The sequence below is a fragment of the Falco cherrug genome, chromosome 4, assembly GCF_023634085.1.
Source record: "Falco cherrug isolate bFalChe1 chromosome 4, bFalChe1.pri, whole genome shotgun sequence".
NCBI lineage: Eukaryota > Metazoa > Chordata > Aves > Falconiformes > Falconidae > Falco > Falco cherrug.
The window spans coordinates 28,393,604-28,415,778 of record NC_073700.1 but is presented as its reverse complement, the minus strand read 5'-3'; the positions used below and the strand labels follow the sequence as shown (position 1 = coordinate 28,415,778).

The window sequence follows — 22,175 nt, the reverse complement described above, 5'->3', positions numbered from 1 at the left end:
GGAAAGATGCTCAGCCGCTTGGATACAAAGACTTCTCCCTGATCAGCAGACACGTGCCCTCTAAGACGTTTTGACGTGCAGCCACTTGTCCTAGTCCGAGCCTACCATAGCGCTTTCTGTGATCTGAGCGCTGGAGCACCCGGGAGCCTTCCCAGCCGCGACCCACCTGGACCGCCTCTCTGATCAGCCATCAGCAGCTCCCAGGAGTCTCCGTGCTGCTGCTTGCGTTGTGTTTGCTTCGACCCATCAGCCGGCAACCGCCTTAGTCCTGCTTCCCACCCCACTGTGGAGGAACCTGGCCTGTGTGCCCAGAGCTGCTTGCCGTCAGCCTCTCCCCTGCCTGATGGGAGTCCAGACTGGGGAGCCCCCATGTGGAAATGGTCACCTTAGTGCTGGCCTGGGACTGTGGAAATAACAGCTCTCCCCACGCTGAGCGAGCTGATGGCCAGCAGAAGCGGAGAGTGGTGGCGATAAACCCCAGGTACGTTGGGCATGGTTAGCACTTGCTCTTTATAGCTGTGATGTGGCGTCCTGCTTCACTTCCAGCCGAGGAGATCCAGATGCAGCTCTCCCTGGTTGATGCCCTTCCCAGATTCAGCCTTTTCCAGGTCAAGTGCACATGTGTTGTGCTTAGAAGTCCACTTCTGGAAGAAGGTCCTTTGTCACTAGTGGTGTGTGGGGTTTCTCTCTCCCTGGCAGCTTCTTTGAACTGGGATGTCTGGGTCTCTGGTGTAACCTCACAGTTGGGTGAGGCGTGCACGTTCAGGTCCCCATGCCCACAGCACCACTTCAGAGGCACCTACGAGCAGTTAAGGACAGTGTTTAAGTTAAAGCAGGGACACCAGTGCCCACCAAGCAGAGCCGATTGCAGGACCCGTGGAGATGGCAGTGCTGTGGCCCAGGTTCATCCACATTCGGGCTGTTACTGGGGTGGGAAGGTGATGCCACCCACTGTGGTTTGGGTAGTGTGTGCACCTTCTGGCTGTGTCAGGAGATGTCACCTGGCCAGGTACCTGGCTTGGTCACATCCCAAGTCATCTGCTCAGCTCTCGGCAGGGATAAAGTTCACACTTCATCCCTGGCCGCTCCGGCTCCATGGTGGGCTCTGTGCCCTGGCAGCTGTGACCTGGCAGAGGCCCTGGGCCACAGCGCTAGGATGGTGTGTCAGCCTGGTCATTGTCATTGCTCTTCCCTTACAAGATGTCACTGGCTCCAGAAGGACACCCTCCTCCTCCTCCTCTTCTCTCAAGATATATGGTGGGCCTTCATCCTTTCTAGCCAACCAAGCAGAACTTGCGCTGGTCTCCTTGCCTTGTGGACCCTGACCTTTCTTACACCCCCTAGCAAATCCTGCTTTATCTTTGCATACTTCATTTGCCCAGAACTCCTTTCAAGCGTGAGGACTAGCAGTTCTGTACCTTGCTACTTCCAATACCACATCGGTGGTGCGGAGGACGCAGGATGGACCCTTTCGGATACAGCACTGAGCATCCTGGGGCTCCCCACAGAGGGGTTTTCTCTGCTCTACGCGTGCTTATACCAGGAAGTCCTCTCGTGCAGCTTGGTGTCCGGCCTGGCACTACGGTGTTGAGCCTAGTGAGTAAGAGCTGCTTGGTTTCTTCGCCAGTGCTCCTGCTCCGAGCCTCACTGCTCCGTGTAGAGAAGAGGTGGGGGGAGTGGGGGACGCACGCGGAGCAGTCAGTGGGGATTGTCCGCAGCTTCTGACTCGGCATTTGTAAATACATTTATGTGGGGTTTTTTGGTTTTTCTAGAAGGCGTGAGGATGGGTGCAAGGTCACTGCAGTGTGTCGGCCAAGGTGGCAGCGCTTCGGTGGTGGATAGTGCAGGAAGGCAGAAGAAGGTGTGATAGAAATGCAGTGGCACAGGGAGCTGTGCAGAGCACAGGGTGCTGGCAGCGAGGGGGATCTGGAGATCTCTGCTTGTGCTGGCCCCAAATCTCCCTGTGAAGAGAGGCTGTGGGGAGTGCTCTTCTTTAGACACATATGAAAACACACTGATGCTTAGAGGGGGGAAAGGTCACCCAGGAACACCTGTGTACTGCTCCTTTCCCGTAGAGGTGCCCGTACACTGAGCAAGGGATCGTGCATCACTTCTGGGCCACTCGTGTCAGTTCTTCACCCAGGGCAACAAACGCGCTGTCCTGCGTCTCCCCGGTGAGGCACTGCCGGGGGGTCCGGTGCCAGCAGGAGCACAGCTGGATTTTCTTCTCCTCTCTTTCCTCCAGTCTGTTTGTACCTTACTGCACAGAACGTGTCGGTCTTTGCATCAGCCCCTTTTTCGGGGTTCCCTGAAACATCTGTGAAAGGATTTGAAAGGAGGTTTGCTAGGAGTTGCGTATGAGCAGGATCAGCGCCAGGGGATCAGCTGCTCAGAGGTTTGCTGTGGGGGAGCTTTTGTTTAATACGTGTTGGCCAGCTTCTCTGGACCTTCAGATAGCTGAGAAAAGCAAAACAGGCAGGTTTGCTGGGAAATAACCCTGGCACTAACAGGAGGTGTAGCAGGAATAAAAGGTGTTGGATGGCAGGACAGAGGAACACGGTATGGAGGGACTGGGGGGGGACTGGCCACCGTTGTCATGGCCACCGTTGTCATGGCTTTGGCAATGTTTAATAAGCCAAATAATTAATCTTATTGCTGAACTTCATGGGTTTAAAATACTTATGGCTAAGCAAAGGGGGCTTTCATGAGCATAGTGGTGGTGGTGGTCTCATATGCTGTAGCTTGTAGGAGCAGCCATCGCCCACTGCGGAGTTAGGCTCCTTGGAAAATTAAACCAGAGACCCTGGCTCTGCTGTCCCGAGGGTGCACTGGGGCTGAGCACCGGCCGCTTGGCGTCGTCAGGATCAGCCACGCTCCGGGCAGCACTTCACCAGGTGGGAGCTCTGTATATGGTGTCTTACGGTGATAGCTATGAGTTTGGGGGGGTCACGAGGCAAAGGAGGAGGGGGGATGCTGTGGCTGCGGACAGCTGTTCCCAAGGACCGCTGCAGGCTCTGCTCCGGGCTGCGGGCTCGCTCCGCTTGCAGCCTGGCAACTAGCTGAGCATCCCTCCAAAGCAAGAGGCATCCATGACCTGCCTTTACATTAAAGAGAGAGAAGCTGCAGCATCAACAAACAGACAAAAGCGTAAATATTTCTGCAGAGAGCAGTGCTTTAAAATAACCAGGGGGTGGGGGCCAGCTAGAGAGCTTACTGACAGCAGCGGTCCTTAGTTATCCTATTGCTTCTTCCCGCTCCAGGCTTCACCCAGCTTCCAGGATAAATCAGTGGCTATTTAAATTAGAAAGTGTCTGGAGAAGGGGGGGGAAAGTTCAGGGAGGAGAGGGCGAGCTCCCCGCTTGCACTGGAGGCTTTTGGAATCGGGCAGCATGGGGGCCAGTGCGGCACGGTACTGGCCATGGTGGGGTGGCCTCGCGGCGTGGGCCGGTGCCAGCTGTGTGCGGCGAGGCAGCGGCCGCATCCTGCTCCAGATGCTCTCAGGGCACCGCGTGCGCCTGGCGGAATGCGTGAAACGTGTGAAACTGTCGGTAGCACTGAGACGGGAGGTCTGGGAAGAGTCAAGTGCAACGAAGGTGCAGACACAGACACCTTCCGATGGGCTCCAAGGACTTTCCACCTCCCGCCCCCCCCCCCCCCCCCCCCCCCCCCCCGTTAAATTTTCCAACCATCTGCGCTGTCTCCCCTGAGACAAACTGCATCCTTCTTTAAACGTGACCTTTTCTTTGCCCACATATTAAAAAAAAAAAAGCAGCAAATTGTGTTCATTTGCTTCAGAACTAGAACTGTGTGCTGATTTGCAAACCAGAAAGTCTGTTTTGTTTTTCCCCCTGTAACAGAGGCGGGCTGGGCTGCCTTCGTAGCACTGCCCCCAGCACTGTGACATGTGGCACCCTGGTACCAGCTCTGTACCTGATTGCACTTCCACTAGACCTTTGCATTTTTTCCACAGCTCGGATACAGTACTTGGTTGTGAACACTTAAGCACGCGCACGCTCAGCGTAGCTTGCCTTTGCTCTGTAATTTTTTTCCATTTCTTTTTTAGAAAAAAAGCTTTGTTATTCTTCTCTTTTAAAATAATTTAAAACCTGTATAGTATTCAACGCACGCAATGTAAATATTTATTACTCAACAATTAGTGGAGGGTTCTCTTTTGTGACTAAGTTGTGGTTTTGATTTTTAAATCTTGCTCTAACACAGATGTCCGTGGGCTGGGAGAGGAGTGCCCACCCTGCCCAGCCCAGCCCACCTACCCCGATAAACTGTTTTGTTTGGTTTTGATGACTGTTATAAATATCTTTTCAAACCTTTTCTGCTGACCTACACCTTTAGTTTTGAAGATATCTGTCCAAAGATTGTGTACAGTCTGTTTGAGAATTGTAACCTTACTGCACTATAAACTTGGGGTTGGTTGTTTTTTTTCATGCAGAGAACTCGGTAATCTTGTATTTGATAGTGACATTAACACCGCGCACATGCAAGCTGTTACCTGTTATACGGGGCAGCAGTAACTACTCGGTGAGAGTGCACACAGCCCTCTGCAGAGTAGCTTAGGGCTGGGGTCTGGGAGGCACCGGTGTAACGCTGGAACTCACTTGTGCAGCCCAGCCCATCCGAGATGCTCTCGGACTTTACCAGGGACTGACGGCCCCCGTGGTACAGCCACGCATCCTCCAGCAGCATGGAAGCGCACTGTAACGTACAGGATGTAACTTCAACCATAACTTTCAGCACAACGTAGTTACTACTGAGTTGAACGTAGGTGATCCTGCAGTACAAACCCCTCCTTGCAAGAGGAGCCGACGTACTGCTGCAGGAGCAGGGAGCTCCAGGCTGGAACCAACGCAGGAGTCAGCCCCAGCGGTTCGCCCTGCCTCAGCCTGAGACTACTAAAAGAAACCGAGGGTGTGGGATTTACTAGCAGAAACCTGATGAGTCAGACAAGTTGGTACTAACTGAACTAAGCCAGCTGGCCACGAACTCATGAATCATGGGTGCAATGACTATTCTTTCTTCATGCTTTCGTCACACACCGCCTGTGTGCAGGACTGACAAGAGCACTCACTCCTAGAGACAGCAGAGGATGTTGCAAAACACTGAAGACTATGGTAAGTAGAAAGCAGATGTGAACACGCAGCCTTTGACCCGTGTCCACCCTCCTGGAACCTGGAGTTCTGGATGACCTGAGGTTTTAAAGAACCATTGATTGGAAAGGATGAAGGTTCAGGGAGAGAGAGGGAAGTTCTGCAAGGCCGTGGGTGGTGTCCGAAGTGGCCGTACAGGTAATAACAGTCAGTTTTCCTCCACCATCCTAATGAGAACAGAAGGCTTGGCCTTAGCTTTAACCGACAACTGACCTGTAGCCGAAGGGGGCTCGTTCGGGATGCAAACCACGCACACACCGCTCCCTACCACTCGTCCTCTGGAAGTGACCCAAAGGAATTGTGAGCAACGAGGATGCAAGAGTCACTTCCCAGTTCCTGCGACGATGCAACGCAGTGGCCAGCCCCCCGCCTGCGACCGGTGACGTGGCCAAGTGACAAAGTGGCGGCGGAGCAGGGTCAGAGGTACCCGGGCAGCACTGGGATGCTGAAATCCCTGCGGCTCAGCCCCAGGAGCAATCCCAGCGGGGTGGGGGGCGGGGAGAGGAGGAAGCACCGTTGTCCTCAAGCCCTGTCCATCCGTAGGGCGGAACGGCCTCTTTTAATTGCCATTTTCCATAGAAATTAGTCCAGGAAATTAAGTCTCACACAAGATTTTTCCCCTCTGCAAAGGGGAATGGGTGTTGGAGGCTCCTGTTTCTCAGTTCGTGCGAGTTCCTCCCTCCTTCCCTTCTCCCTCCCACTTGTTTATTTCAGTGCTTTTTTAAAAGCCACTCTTCCCAATCACCTGCTCACGGTAATAGAAATGTCATTTTTCTCACAGTATTTATTCCTTACAAAATCTTGTGTGACATGCTAGGTTCCCATGGATGTAGCTGATCATTTTTATCTTGTAAATATAATTACCTAACTTTACATTAACTATATCGTAATAAACTATTTTTGCACCACCCTTTGCATGCTGTGTAGTGAGGTGTTTCTTTGAAAAAAAGACACTACAGAAAGGATGCAGCAGAGGCCAGAGCCTGGAAATGAGTGAGCTGTTTGCTTTTGTAGTCGCACTCCACAAGGAAAATGCAACAGGTAGCATTTTAATAGCAGTAACACGTTTACAGTAGTGTAAATCTAATGCTTCTGAACAGCATTTACTAAAGACTGACCTTTCTCGGCTTCTTCCATAGTTGCTCTACCACAGGTAACAGTAATGCTTTTCCCCCAGACCCAGGGCAGAACAGCCCAGCAGTCTGTTGATGTTACTCCGTGTATCCTAAGTAACACCTAAGGCTTTAAGTAATTTTTAACAATTTGGAACAACCAACCCCCAAGGACTGCCTGGAGTGCAAAACCGGGATGACGCTGAGCTTTTCTGTGGAAATGGTTTATTTAGTAGTGCCAATCGCAGCACTACTGTATCGAGCAAACCTGGTAACAAAAACATCAAGACCTTTTTTCATTTTGCGAGCTTTTGAGACACTGTATATTCAGGATAAAGTAATTCTTACACAGATGCTATTTAGTTTTGAAATTCTTAAGCTTACACCCATCTTTGTTCCACCCTGACATGTAGGGACACATTCACTTGCTGTCCCCAACCTGCTGCCCAGCACAGGCGGGCAAAGTCACCAAACCAGAGGACACGGTGTCCCACCACCTGAATACACCGGGGTTTCCTTCTACCACTCGGCTGTGACGCTGGGGACCCAACTGCTGCTGCGTCTGCTCTGAAGACAAGCTCGACTGATCCCCAGAACAGTTTTGTTCCTTTCCAGACTCCCTATGCCTGCTTGCTGGAACACGAGCTGTCAGGATCTGTTCTCATGCTTTTACGCTGGAGCTCTGCTAATCTCAAGCCAAAGGAAATGTGTACACAGTCAAAACGTACTTGTTCTCTGCCTTCCTACTTTCCAGAAATTTCCAGAAATTTCCTTTTACAAACTTTTAAAATCAACAATTAATGCCAACATAAGAAACATAAGGCGCTTAACCTCCCTGTACAGACTCTGGCTTTGCTGTAGCCCTCCTGACTCTTCCTTTGGCTGTGGAGGTGGAAGAGCCACTGGGCCTGCAGGATCCCAAAGTGGGAAACATCCATTTCACCGCTGAAACGTGCCCAGCACTGATATGGACGTACACACCTGTGCCGGGGCGCAGCGGGGAGCCTGCCCAGGGTTTCAAGCCCTACGAACGCAGTTGTATCACAACTATCCTCACAAAACAAGTCGCCAGGCAGCTGGGTCATTCCTCTAGCATGGGAATAACCCACAGGAAGGCCCCTGGGGCACTGCAGGGCACGGGACATCCCTCCTGGGGGGAGCTCGCCGAAACTGGGGCTGATACAACAGCACCGACACACAGAACACCGTGAACGCTGACGGCTGAGGCAGGGCTGCCGCCAGCCCCCGAGGCGGCTCCATCACTTATGACCTTGGGGAAAAAAGGCGTAGTTGGCGGGGTTGTACTCTTCCCAAATCCTCTCAAACTCATCCAGAAAAGCCGTCACGTACTCAGCGTCGTCGGTGACCAGCACGTTCTCCCGGTTGTTCTGGATAGCCTGGGTGGTCCAGTTGAGGGAGCCCGTGATGAGCAGCCGCCCGTCCACCACGGCGAACTTGTGGTGCATGTAGCCGCTCTCCTGGTCGTGGCGCACCGGGATCCCTGCAAGGAGACAGGGTGCTCAGCACCGGCCGTGCCCGGCGCCGGCCCAGCCCCGGGTGCCGCCTCACCGGCGAGGCGCAGCGGCCCGATCTGCGAGCCCCGCAGCGCCATGTACTGCGCGTCGGTGAGGACACGGACCCGCACGCCGCGGCGGTGCAGCAGCCGCACGGCGCGGCCCAGCTGCGGGCTGGAGAAGGCGAAGAGGCAGAGGTCGAGCGAGCGGCGGGCCGAGAGCAGGTGCCGCAGCAGGCGGCCCAGCGAGCTCTCGCCGTGCGGCAGCGGGCAGGGGCACGGCCGGGGCGCCGCGCCGGGCGCCTCCGCCTGGGCCAGCAGGGCCTCGGTGCAGCGCGGCGGCGAGGGGAAGAACAGCACCTCCCGCCGCGCCCGCCGCCGCGCCGCCAGCGCCCGCCCCAGCCCCAGCGCCAGCGCCGCCGCCCCCGCCGCCAGCGCCAGGCCCAGCGCCAGCGCCGCCCGCCCGCCCGCCGCCCACATGCCGGCGCCTGCGCGGGGCCGCCGCCGGGACGCGCCCTCGGGGGGCCGGGCCCGCCCACGGGGCCGGGGCGCGCCGCGGCGGGGCGGGCCGGGGGCGGCGGAAGGGCCCGGCTGTGGCGGCGGGCGGCCTCTCCCGGCCCTCCCCGGCCCACCTGCCCCTACCGACCCCTCGCCCCCGCCCGGCCCCCCGCGGCACGGCCGGGCCCCGGCACACGGAGAGCCCCGGCCCCATCAGCCGGTCCCCGAGGAGCATCGCGCAAAGGGTGGGGAACGGTGCCCACGGACCGGCCGGTTCGTTAATTCGTTAATGAACTTGCGCACATGCCAGCTGTCGATGGCGGCAGGAGCGCCCGCGGCATCGGCGCCAGCTGCGGGGCCTGGCCCGGCCCACCCTCCGGTAGCCCCCGGGCCCCCTGCCCCGACGGGCGGCACACGGGTCGGAGGCCACGCAGGAGCCCGGGGGGCGCAGCCTCAGCAGCTCCCCCCTGCTGGCTTTCCCGGGGGCAGTTGCCGTCCCGGGGGCAGTTGCCGTCCCGGGGGCAGCCGGTAAGCGGTAAGGCCATGGTTTCCCACGGTGGTCACCCCACACCGGGCTGCCTGTGCCACAGCCCCGTTCCAGACCAGGCCAGGGACCAGCCAGCCCCGTGCACAACTCACCGCTGCCACGAGCACAAGGAAGATGGTGAAGCCTCAGGCTTGACCTCGGGACCACTTTTTGTCTGTTTCGGAGGAAACCACACAGAAACGCCGGCGTTGCTAACGGGCGCTTACACACAACCACAGGTTAGAGACCAGACGTTCAGGCTGGGTCTCGTGGGAGAGCTGTTCTTTAAAGGATAAAAACACTTCAGCGATGGAGAAGGTCTAAATGCCAAACAACATTTTGCCTGTTGCGGTGCACAGCTCTGAAGAGGGCCAGAACAGCTTTCAGGTACAAAACCAGAGTAGTAGCTCACCTAAAAGGCAGGCACAGGAGCGAGCAGCAACCCAGCACCGGCAATGCTGATTTCCTCACCCCTGCTTTTGTAATTACTTCTGTCGCTTTTATCCCACTGCTAGTGGGCTCCGTTTTTCCCTCACGGAGGAAGCAAGACACATACCTGATCTGAAGCTTCCTTTAGAGCCTGAGCACCTCTTTTGTTTCCCGTTTCCTTACTGACCATTGGGAAATGCAAGCCTTTTTGCAAACCCTGAACAGAGTAATGCCTTTTTCCAAGCATAACATCCTGCAGTTGTTTTATGTCCAGTCAAGCATTTTCAATTAATATCAATTAATAATGAATCTGAGCATCTCCTGCTCCATATGTACAAGAAACTAACATATAAAGTTAAGAGGAAAAGGTCTATTAAGTTCTGTAAATTAGATCTCTGCTAAGATGCAGGAGTTACCGTGGATCGGCTGTTGTTTCCCCCACCACAACACACATACACACACTGAAAATCAACACAAAACTAGGCTTTGTCCGTCTTACAAAAATAGCTCTTAATGAGATTTAATGCCTGTCTCCATTTTACAGATGTTCCAGACAAAAATCAACCTGCATATTTTATATATAAGAACAGAACTTGTGACAAGTTGGAACATCCCCTCTGAGCTCGAGTCTTGTTTGGATGAGTGTAGAAGGTCACCTGGGTAAAACCTGCCTCTAGCCTGTTAAAAACATCTACGGTAATGTCAAGTTTTCCCAAAAATGATCCAGAAAAAAGACTTCACAACAAAAACAGTAATTCCTTACAATACAGATAAGGAATATCTGTTTAGGTAATTAAAAAATGCACCAATGTTTCCATGAACTATTAAGCAAAAATGGCTACTATAGAGTTATATAAGAAGGGAGCACCTACAGGTTGGATCTCCTCTGCTTAACTTAAATAAGGAAGCTAGAAAACTATTTCTGAAGACAGAAGAACACCAGCAACCTTATCCTGGTGAGGTTATCTTCACTACCTGGAAGTTTCGCAACCACAGGCAAAACAAGGCAAGTATTTTACCATCTGGACAGGCGAGCAAGCTGCATTTTGAGAGTTCTTACATTAAAATTCTCCCTCCCAGACAAGATTTCCAAAGCAAATGCTGAAAACCGTCTCAAGTTAAGATATAAATAAATAAAGTGGAGTTACAGGACTCCAATAGGATATCCTGACTTATGCTACAGCAGAAAATAGTCTCTTCTTAAATCCGAGCATAAAGTGGTTTGAAATAATTTATGTGATCCATACCCTGTGACACGTCACTTATTTTTGGTTCTCGTTCTCTCAGGCATTTAGGAGATCTATGTGGGATTCGGAGAGATTAACTATATCCACTCCCAAGAGTTCTGGATGTTGTCACAGGTATCAGAGTCTTGCCAATTATATTTAAAACTGAGGTCTACTGCCACACCATAATGCTTAACGAGGACAGTACAGGATTTTAATTAATTCACACCGATTCTTTGAGTGTTGGTGTATTTTAGTCTTGAGTGTGCAGGTCTAGATTTAGAGTTGAGTTTCAGGACAGACAGCAGCACTACTTATTAGCACTTATTAGTCCAGTCTCACAGCAATCAGGAAAGACTCAAGTTGCTCTTCAAGTTAGTTGGAGGACCAGGAGAACAGCGATGAAGTTTCACTATCCGCCTAACGCACATGCTGCAGGCTCAGCAGTGGTAACTCGGAGTTCCCTGCCAGTATCTGAAGGCAGCAAGTGAGGTTGGGCACTCTTTAGTTCCGGGACTCTGAGGACGTTGGGCTGCGAACTGTTGACATCAGGTGGGACTTGTATGTCTTGCTCAGGCCAGTCATCCAGAACTTGAGAAGCTTGACGTTGTCTTCCTCCGCAGCTCCCAGGATGCTCAGCAGTTTTTGGGTATCCTCCTTGGGTCTGCTGTCCACTTTAGTGAATTTAAAGAGGACCTTCACTTTACTACAGAAACAAGAAACTCCTGTCACTATTACAATGGACTTGCAGGCATCAAACAGGGAAAGAGCAGTAACTGTAGCTTCTCTCAGTGCCTACTGCAACTAAATGTTAATAAAAGTTTCAAACAATATTCTGTGGAAACTATTCTCATGCTCTGAATGAAGAAGGTGGTGGTGGTGGTGGGGAAGAGTACGAGAAAAGCGGGGATTAGTTAGGGGGATTACTCGTTTTCAGTAGTAATATGCATATTTCTAGTTCATTTTTCCATTCTAGCAGAAAGTAAAACAATTAATCGTGACAACTGGGAATCTCCCTGGGAGACAAATCCAGTGCCCATCTGGCCTTCAGATAAAATTCACAAAATTGTAATGTTCCATGAATTATTTCGCATGACTGTCTGGTCTCCCTTTATAACTGCTTGCAGCTTGCTTTGAAATGTAGTGCCTGAAGGTGCAATCATGACATCTGTTTGGCATGTTATCTGCACTGGAATATAGCGCGCATTGACAGGCATGTATGTATTTGCATGCTTAATCCTCACAATGTACGCAAGGCAGACAAGTATTGTCATGTAGGTTAACCTCCAGATGTGTGAACTGAAGCATAAAGGTTAAGAACTGCTGAAAGCCAAAGAGAGAGTTAGGACTAGAGCAGAAGGACTCCAGTATCCTTAGCTCCCAACAGTAAAGCCAACTACTGTCAGTACTACAGCAGCAGTTACCTGACTACCAGTTTGTCCTGTACTCAGCTGGAACTGTGCCAGGATTAGTGCTAAAGCCGTTTCTCTGAAACCAGCGTAGTCGTACTTACTTCATCCACTCCTCCTTCAAGCAAACAAGGCACTGATCCACAACATCCACAGAAAGGTTCTGGTTGGTCAGGGCAGCTTCAATCTTGTTCAAGATTGTAGGGCCAACTACAGCGTGAGAAAGAGGGGGGAAGGGGTGAGAAAGAGGACACACAAGCTATAACTTACCCCTTACCCCTTTACTAGTTAATTGTTAGCAAGGACTAGTCCATTTACTCTACGGCCTGGGCCTTAATACCTGCTGGAATTACAGACAAGGATACATATTTGTTCTACCTGTTATTCTGTTTAAGAGCACTAGTCTGCACTCATTTGTCACCAGTATTTTGGTCTGGTGCATTAATGCAGCCTCCTCTATATGCAGAAAGCTACATTACCACAGAATCGTATCACAGAATCATAGAATCGTTTAGGTTGGAAACGACCGTTGGGATGATCGAGTCCAACCAATAACCCAGCACTGCCAAGTCCACCACTAAACCACGTTTGAAGTCTCCACTTACTCTGGATTTAATGTTCCTCTTACCAAGGGCAGTTCCAAGATACTTAATAAAAAAATAAACCAAGAACCAACCCAAGGCATTCCTCTCCTGGACCACTATTTGGAATTCCCCAGGAGGCTTTTTTCCCCCCAGCAGTCCATGGCCTAGTAAGTAAGATGCTGTGGTGGTGAAAAGACTTTTCAGTCACTGTTTTTGTCCAGAAGCTTCTGAACATGCACTTGTTGGATGGAAAGTAAACTAATGTAATTATTCATGTAGGATTTACAACAGGAAGAACACTACAGAAAGAGTAGTCTCTGCTTTGCATTGCACCTGTAGTATCTTCAGAGGACAGAGCAGAAGGATTAGCCATCTGCCGTGTCTTTTGAGAGTCAGTGAAGCCAATTCATCTAAATTAAGACTTCCCAGAAAAACATGAGACTGATGGACCTGACTCGAATCATACCCAACTGCAAGTGTTCAGGTCCTTCAACAAAGTAGGAGAGACAAATAAAAAAGGTCTGGGTATTTCTGTATCAGTCATACTTGTCTGCCAATTGGAACATGGGAGATGAATAATGTCACAGTCCTTACAAACCAGACTTACTCAAAATAAATGCACAAGTATTCCAGAATAGACACCGTTCGCTGTGGGTTACAGAAGAATTACCCTGCAATTGCTACTGTATCCATGCTACAGATTTCGTATCTCATTTCTGAAAATTCATAAGCAAAATACTGATCTGGTAAGGCAAACGCTTTATGATTAAACGACTCACCTCTAATAGCTGTATTATATAATAGCATTGTATACTGACCTGGCTTCTACTCAGACTTCGTTAAGCGCCAGTACACGAACAGCTTAAAAACCAGTTACAGCTTAAGATGCTCTTTTAATCTCAGTGATACAGGCTCTTTCTGCTTTCAAATCACCTACCTCGATCTGCTGCAACAGGGCTACCACTGGTCACAACAAACTCGTACTTGTTGAGGGACTGCTCATCATCAAACACAGCTGGGTAGAGGCTGGACCGGGTAGCAGCACGAACCTCCACAAGCACCGCAAACTCTAGAGCAACAAGAGCCCAGAAAAATATTAACTGTACTAGCCTTGATTCTAAAATACAGCTATGCACACTGCTCTGAGAAAGCACACCTCCATCAGCTTGAAGTATCTGGCCCACCATTAACTTCTCCCCAACAGGAACCAGGACTGTCAGCTATGATCAGTGCTTACAGCAGGAGTCACACCTTTCAACTACTGAAAGGTCACGGGGAAAACAAAAAGTGCTACAGGTTTTAGTTCACACAGCATTGTTAGACCATCCGCCCATGCTTAATAAAAAACCCCCCAAAATCTCATGTTCTTCAACAAAAGATGATAGGGAAAGGAGAGGGTTCTGCAACAGGCTCTTACCAGATGACAGTATGTGGGGTGGGATTTGGACATGTGGGCTAAGCCCTAGGAAATTACACCGATATGCCTCTTCATACTGGTCGCTATAGGGGATGATCCGCACACAGCCAACAGGCAGCATAGTCTAGAGAGGGAAAGAAACGTATCAACAGAGACACTGGAGTTAAACAAGTAAAGTACAATTTTCTCCCTGAATTCACGCTCCTGATTTAGGGGGATCAGAAGTACCCTACTCAGCCTTATAGACTATGCAGTTGCTGAGGACAACCAAGACATCCAGAGGTTGAAAGTTCTTTGTTTGGTGGGTGTTTTTCCATTTTTGTTGTTGCTTTTTCAAACCCATGTAATTTAGAACACATTCTCCAGGAGATGACATGTCAAAGACAGGTCATTATGAGGCTGGACTACTAGAAAAATACATGTAAAAATATGCAGCCAGGAAATAAAGGAAAAAGTTTCTACCCGTAGCACATCAAAAGCAGACTGGACAAGATCTGTATCTCGAGCTTTCCAGATGACCTGATTCCCCATCAGAACATGCCAAGCCAGCATGCGGAATGCTGATGCCCCAAGAACCTGAAAAAAAAAATTAAAAAATTTCTGCATTAGCTAGGAAAAGTAGTGAAATGCCTGCTTCGCCCTGTTGAGCTGAACAGCAGAAACGAACATGAAAATTTAGCAGGTCTTGTGCCCAGAGTAATAGCTCTAAACCACCAGTGCCAAGATCAGAATTTCTTTGACAGGTGCGAAGGGCATCAGACTGTCATGCAAAGCAATATTCGCCCCCATCTGTGGTTTCAAGAACAAAGAGCAGCAAAGTACCACTTTGCCAATATGCCCGCTCAATGACCCAATTCAGTATCAAGCACATGAAGAGAACAACAGTTTCATTTCTCAGTTGCTCCAAATTCTTCAGTGCTCTGGCTGGACTGCATCAACCAGCCCACTTGGCCAAATTAGCAGGTTTGGTAAGAGGCACACAGGCCCATTTGGAATGGAACTGAACAACTTCTGTTAAACAAGAACTTTCAGGCATTCTCTGATCTGGGTTATGTACACAACAGCGATTCAGGCATAGAAGGTGAAACAATGTTCTTAGACAAGCCTCCAAAAGCACACACGTGCAATACACCGCTGTAGTTCACTAGCTTCAAGCATTCAAGCATACTGGGAGACAGTACAACTAAAGGAGGCTAAAGACATAAAGCAGGTATTTGTCAGGAGTGTCCAGGAAAACAAGCTGGTATGAAAAAGACTTTGGGTCAAATGCACTGAACCTTCCCCCTCAGCCAGGGAGAACTGGAAGCACTGGTGAAAGGCTAGATCTGTACAGAATCATTTGTTTTGTTTCTAAATGATTTTTTCCCCTCTGAAACATTTTTGTTTTAAGCAAACAGTACTTAGCTTTGAAGATGTCACACGACCTCTGTATTAAGTTACTGTTGTCACTGCTTTGGGAAGAAGAAAAGCGCAGAGTTTGAGAGAAATCATATGATCCCATCCCACATGATCAATGATCACTAGAGGCACACATGATCTCTGAGGAAGCGAGCGTCCTTAAGAGGTGCAGTTCACACCATGCCCCAAGCTGTGCAGGCTCTGTGCTGAACACAGAACCAGGAAAGAAGCCTAGACTGCAGGAAATACATGTATCTTTGAAAAAAACATTATCAGGAGAAAAGAAGTTATTATCTTGTGAATTCAACGTCAGAGTAACTGTGCTTCTCTCCTACCTGTCTCATGTGCCGGAGAGACCGAAAGACAGACAATCTTCTGTGAGCCACATTCCAGCTATTGCAATCTGGCATCAGAGATGTTTCAGGTGAGCATTTAGACAGCTCCTGCCCTTCCACAACATCTGGCTGGGAAGAAGGCTTCTCTTCTTCCTCAGAACCATCCCAACCTTCTGACTCTTCTTTCAGATCTAGGAAAAAAAGGCAGCGGTCATAAAAATTGCTGCTCTCTAAGAGAGGGAACTGCCTCAAAAGCGCCTACGCATGCTGCAGCCGACTGATTTTGGCTGCATGTGGGAAGGCAAGAGTTCAGAACACAGTAACTGAAAGTACTAGCAGCACAGACACACCTAAGTGTTATCGAAGTTTATTAACTCACATAGAAGACAACCACTAAAGGGTCAAGAATGAATTTTCACCTACAGAACAGAAAGTCACATCTTTTGACCAATTATCCGTTCTCTACTCTTTTTAAAGGTCATGGCCAAAGCTTTGAGGGTTTTGTAGACTTTAGTCTAAACGGATTAATTCAATGCAAGAAAAAATTGTCATCCTTTAATTTTAGAAATTTTGTAAAAAAAAAAAAAAAGAAGTCCATATGATGTGACTGCAAATTCTTTTGGCTGTAGAGATTCATCAGGAGGGCCAACCCAGCCAGCCAGAACAATAATCACAATGATGCAACACTCCTAACTCAAGTAACAAACACCACATGCGCATGCAGAGAGCCTAGGAGGCCAAGGGCCTTGATTTCACATTCCTGTCCCAGTCATCTCCACACGGGAGAGCACATCACCTACTGTGGAAACTGCCACTAAGGTAAAGTTGATGAGTGATGGCTGTGCTCATGCTGCTGCTGAAAGGACTTGGTGTTTTACCATCTAAAGCATTCTCAAGAGGATCTTCCAGCTCTGGAAATTTCTAGCTCACCTGCAAGTTTTTCCATCTGAACAAGGGTGTCTTCTGTTGGTGCTCCTTCCAAAAGTTTCTCTGTAAGTCGGCTACCACAAGCTTTCAAAAGCCTGGAGACATTGAAAGAAACAGAAGTAGCACTCATTAGGCCTGCTTGCTAGGTGCAAAAATCCAGTAAGAAACTCGGTGCGATGAGCTCAACAAAGAATCCAGCCACACACCAATTTGTGCTTCCTTTCAACACATCAATGTGCCTTCCTCGGTGTGATAACTATCAACGCATCTTACAACCGCCGCCACTCAAAGTCACCTACCATTTTGCAACCACTTGGTGCAACATACTTATCCCCCATCCAAGTCACATGCCAGTGTTGCAACCCTCTCTGTGGCATCTTTCCAGGGAAGCCTGAGGAGCAAATCAGGCACTGGAGCAACCGAACTCCCACAAACATACCGCTGTGCCAAACGGCTGCGCCTCCCACGCTGCCTATCGCAACACACAGGCACTTCCAGGTGAACAACCACTGCACTCCAAGCGTGAACCCGAGGTACAACACACTGGGGGTACAGTATCTTTTCTTTCTTCCATGCTTACTTTTATACAGCATGGCCTTTCCGTCCAGATAGAAATGGCTTCCATTAGCAGCCACGTTAGTAGGTTTACTTCACAGCAACAAGACTTTTTTTTGTCCTAAAGGCATCAGCAGGCTCCTGTCTTCCTGTGCTTAGCTCCTTCCAATTCAGAGATTACTTCTGATAGACCAGGGGCTGCGCTGCTATTCAGCAAGACCTGGGCAGGCTGGGGAGCTGGGCAGGGAGGAACCCAAAGAAGTTCAGCAAAAGCAAGTGTCGGGTCCTGCCCCTGGGGAGGAACAGCCCCCTGCACCAGCACAGGCTGGGGCTGAGCTGCTGGGAGGCAGCTCTGCAGAGAAGGACCCAGGAGTGCTGGTGGACAGCAAGTTGCCCATGGGCCAGCAGTGTGCCCTGGTGGCCAAGCCGGCCAGTGGTGTCCTGGGGTGCATTAGGAGGAGCAAGGCCAGCAGGTCAAGGGAGTTGATCCTTCCGCCTCTACTCTGCTCTGGTGAGGCTGTGCCTGGAGGGATGTGTCCAGTTCTGGGCTCCCCAGTTCAAGAGAGACAGGGAGCTACTGGAGAGGGGCCAGCAGAAGCTATGAAGAGGATCTCTCAGGAGGAAAGGCTGAGGGAGCTGCACCTTTCTAGCCTGGTGAAGGGAAGACTGAGAGGGGATCTTATCAAGGTCTACAAATATCTTAAGAGCCAGAGACAGGAGGATGAGGCCAGGCCGTTTTTCGTGGTGCCCAGGACAAAGGGCAATGGGCACAAACCACAACACAGGAAGTTCCATCTGAATATGAGGAAAAACTTCCTTACTTTAAGGGTGACTGAGCACTGGAGCAGGCTGCCCAGAGGGAGGCTGTGGAGTCTCCTTCTTGAGACATTCAAAACCTGCCTGGACATGATTCTGTGCAACCTGCTCTAGGAGAACCTGCTTTAGCAGGGGGTTGGACTAGATGGTCTCCAGAGGTCCCTTCCAACCCTGCTTGTTTTACGATTTTGAGACTACTTAGCAAAGTCCAACTTACTACCTCAAGTAAAAATACCCCAAACACTCAAATCACATTTCCACCCTTTCAGAATATGGCAATATCCTCTTCATGAAGGAGCAGTAGAAGCTAGAAACACAAATGGCATTACCAAGCAAAGGAAGTATGCAAACATGCCCACAGGTTTTCATCATTGGTCAGTGAGGTTAAGGAGCGGGCTGCATTGCCGTTCCGCTGGTGCAGGAAGGGAGTGAAGGCTGTGTTCATCCGCTGGGCACGCTGAGGGCACCCATACTGCTCTGCTTCAAACACCTGCACCACAGAATAAGAGCAGTGAAAGAGACCGAAGAAGACAGAATGCTTACATAAAGCTGAGCCAAAAAAAAAACAACCAGCAAAAACACAAAATGAAAAGGGTGCATCACACACAGGCATCCAAAATATATTGTAAATTATGGGAACAGAGAGGGAAGGGACATCTTATTCTTAGCTTGACTAAAGTTATCATTAGGCAATGCCTGTGCTCCAAAACCACTGTCCTTAACAACTTCAGTTACTTACATTTCTAACAGAGCTACAGTCTAGCAGTTACGTCTGTGAAGTGTTATGACTGCCTGAAAATGACAAAGGCATCCTGTTCCTTCTCTCCTGCACCCCCAGATATGCACCATCCTCTTGTCCCTTGTCTCAACCTTAATGACCACCTAACTGCAATGAGCAGCATCAGCTTTTTGACTCAGCTGTAAATCAGCTGTCATAATGTTTTATTAGCGTTGAGTCAAATGGACTCTGTGCATTGACCTACCTTAAGTGCTTTGCCCTGAAGCTCATCAATGATGCCTCTGATTTTTCCCAACAAGAAAGGCCAGGAGTTGATGAGGTAAATCCGGTCCATCATGATAGTGATGATGCTGTACCAGCGCTGGAAACCTCGAGCCAGGCTGTCTTTGATAAAGAAAGTGTGGCTGAACACAAAACCGTGCTGTTCATCTCCAAAAAAAATAGGGCCTTCACGTCCTGGGCAGACCTGAAGGGCAGGGACACATACACAAAAACAGTTAAGCACATCACACAGCTGAAATGGTAATAAACTGAATAAAGCTTCCTGCTCTTTAACACACTTGATGAATAAAACAAGCCTTTTTAGGCTACTGTACAAAAGGTTTGGTCAAACAGAACTTCAGAGGTATTCTACAAACACTACAAAACATTCAATTTAACCGTATTTTAAGAATTCAGCTCTATTCAACTACGAAACTGTTGAGAATCCACAAGGGATGTTGCTGATCCCGACACACAAATGTTCACCAATCTGTAAGGTTCTCCCTTCACTTCTATGAGATGCTGAATGTTAATGGTCTACAAAAATCAAGTATTTCTTTGTACTAAACAAAGATTCCAACATCTTTACCAAAAAAACCCAATAAACACCTAGGAGCAAAAACAAGAAAGGGAAATTTTTTGGTGTCACAAGGTGACAGGAAGGAAACCGCAAGCTTATCAAAGATCAACCTTAAAAATTACCACCAATCCTGGATGGAACAGACTTGTGTGTCTGACTTTCCACCTCCGTCCCCCTTTGTTTCAGGCTGCACAGAGAGCCAAGATGAGCAAAGCACTATCCTGGATTTGAAATTACACGTAAGTCCATAAGCAGGTTTTCTCCCTGTACTCCCAGGACAGTTACCTCACAGCTCAGACTACGAACACAGGCCTGGCGCACGATGCTGAACAACTGGGGGTGGTTTGGGTGCTGGTGACTGACGTACTTGATAGATGTTTCTTTATCGTGGCTGACATATCCAGGATGTCCTCCTGCAAGAGAGCGGCAACCCTGAAGACAGAAAAGCAAATCCAGCCATAAATAAGCATGCAGTTATTTAAGGTTTCCAAATGCCTCTGCATATTCCCTTAAAAATGTAGGGAAACGTCACCTACACATATAGGTAAGAACACAAATAGTTAGAAGACAAGAAATATAAGTCAAGGTCAGGATGTGAACCCAGCTCCTCACATAGAACTCCCTGCAATATACTTCCTCTGTTCTTATGTTCATTTTCCACTATTTAATTTGGCTGTGAACATGGTGCTGGTAAAATTCAGTTAACAGCAGCTGTGAAACCAACTAGCCTAACAAACCTGGCCATAATCTAAAGGAAAACAAATAACAAATATCTCAGAACACAATATTAACAGTAGACAACCATGAGAACAACCGAGAACATACATTTGCTCTATTGTTTTAATTGCTTTTGCATTTTTTCTCCATTTCCTAATCAATACTGCTCTTAAAATTACTATTAAAAGATAACCAGACCTAATCTGATAAAGTAAATGCTCTTCAAGGACGAGGAAAGCATTTCTCAGACAGAAGAGAATCACACATCACAGGGTTTAAAGAGACCTCGAGACAACATCTTATCAAGGTCTATATACTCAACAACAGTTCCTTCATCCTCTTGTCATGGATCATTATGGTGCATGAGGACCTGGAGATCTTCTTGTACTAGCAGTCACATACAAAACAACTGCCGTTCACATGTTTTTTTTCCTCTCTTAAATGATTAAATTTGCATTCCAGAACCCAAGAGCCTTTTAGTTAAGCCAAAGGCCTCTGCTGCCTGCACACAGACCCACACACCTACCTCACACATGTCTGACTTCTTTGGCCCTGGGCTGCTGGAGTCGGCACTGGCACCTTCTGCTGGGCTGTGCGAGCGGATCCGACTGCTCATCTGAATGCCACCCTCCTCCTCTTCTGCCTGCTCATTCTGCCCCGAGATGTCCCCGCTGCTCGCGCCTTGGGGAAGCGGTGAATGCAGAACCTCAGTACAAAAGAGGGTGCGAGGACCGTGGAGCTCACAAAAATGGCAGAGGGCAACAATAGCGTTCATAGTGAGAGCTCAGCACATACGCCAGGCCTCCTGCAGGCAAGGGAGACACACACAGTATCAGTAACCAGATATTAAAGCATCTCTCCGGCAGCATTGGTGCGAGTCCTGCTGTACATCCCTCCAGGAGCAGCTGGCCTTAAGCTCAGCCTCAGGGACCAGCACCGCTCCACCAGGGGCGACCTGACCAACGACCCTCCGTGCCCTGGCGGGATGGGGCCCGGACCCCCGCGCCCCGCTACCCCTCAGGCCCCGCCGGGGTGGAACAGGGACTGGGCCGGCCCCCCACGCCCGGATACGGCCAGTTTTACAGGGACAGGCCGGGGTCTGAACGACCAGAGCTCCGTACCCGGACACCCCGGGCCCCTGCCCGGGGTCCTCAGGCCGCAACGCGCCGGGACCGGCCCCGCTCAGCGCGCCCGGAGTCCAACGCCTCAGGCCCAACCGGCCCCGGCCCGGCCTCCCCCTCCGGGCCCCGGGCTCCTCGCTCCCGGACCGGCCCGCCCCGGCCCCCCGCGCTCGGACGGCTGCGGCCCGGCCCCGGCCCGCTCACCGCGGCTCCGGGCTCCCCCGCCCCGGCCCGTCCCGTGTCAGCGGGCGCCTGACACAGCCTGACCCGCCGGCCCGTACCATCCCTAGCGGTAGCTGGGGGGGGAAGACGGGCACACAACTTCCCTGCTGCCCACCCGCCGCCGCCGAGCGGCGAGAGGGAGGAAAAAGCGGGACAGAGGGAGCAGGAGGCCGTTCGTACCGCGGTACCGAGCCGGTCCTTCCCGCCGCTCTCCCGAGGAGCCCCACGCACCCCCCCCCGCCCGGGCGCGGCGGTGCCTCGGCCCACGACCGCCCTGTCCACCGGGGCTGGGCAGAACCATTACCTCAACGCGAGAGGGGGGCAGATGAGGAGGTTCGGAAGCCGCCTCCTCCCTTCCCTCGCTGTCCGCTGCCCCGCCGCAGGGAGCCGACAGCAGTGCCCGACCTCGGGGGCAGGACAAGCCGCCGCCTGCGACCCTTCGGCGCCGCAGGCGGAGCGGGCCGCGCTCCCCCGCGGCGGGGTGGTGCGGGCCGCATGGCGGGTCATGTGACGGCGGGCGGGGCCGGGTCCGCCGGGTCCCCCCGCAGGGTGGCGGGGCGCTCAGCGCGGCCGGGCACCCCGGGTCCCTGCAGGACACTCGGGGCAGCCCTGGCAGGACGCAGCGGGT

At 50.7% G+C, this 22,175-nt stretch overlaps 2 protein-coding genes across 5 annotated transcripts; both read right to left on the bottom strand.

The window, feature by feature from the left end:
• Positions 1–5,640: 5,640 nt before the first annotated feature.
• On the bottom strand, positions 5,641–8,282 carry PLD6 (phospholipase D family member 6). The gene is made up of 2 exons (XM_055710106.1): positions 7,844–8,282; positions 5,641–7,775 (listed from the first exon to the last, which is right to left on the bottom strand). Exons 1-2 carry the CDS (start codon positions 8,265–8,267, stop codon positions 7,534–7,536), a joined length of 666 nt encoding a protein of 221 aa, XP_055566081.1. The 5' UTR covers positions 8,268–8,282; the 3' UTR covers positions 5,641–7,533.
• A 1,462-nt stretch (positions 8,283–9,744) lies between these two features.
• On the bottom strand, positions 9,745–22,010 carry FLCN (folliculin). Of its 4 annotated transcripts, none has more exons than XM_055710104.1 (12): positions 21,852–22,010; positions 20,731–21,009; positions 19,773–19,919; positions 18,891–19,112; positions 18,237–18,397; positions 16,540–16,631; positions 15,610–15,800; positions 14,339–14,452; positions 13,877–14,000; positions 13,397–13,528; positions 11,980–12,085; positions 9,745–11,172 (listed from the first exon to the last, which is right to left on the bottom strand). In XM_055710104.1, the coding sequence occupies exons 2-12, from the start codon at positions 20,977–20,979 to the stop codon at positions 10,971–10,973; spliced, it is 1,740 nt and encodes a 579-aa protein (XP_055566079.1). In that variant the 5' UTR covers positions 20,980–21,009; positions 21,852–22,010; the 3' UTR covers positions 9,745–10,970. The 4 variants fall into 4 exon arrangements, with proteins under 4 accessions (XP_055566079.1, XP_055566080.1, XP_055566078.1 ...); XM_055710105.1 differs by lacking the exon at positions 21,852–22,010 and adding an exon at positions 21,728–21,825; XM_055710103.1 differs by lacking the exon at positions 21,852–22,010 and adding an exon at positions 21,530–21,668.
• Positions 22,011–22,175: the final 165 nt, after the last annotated feature.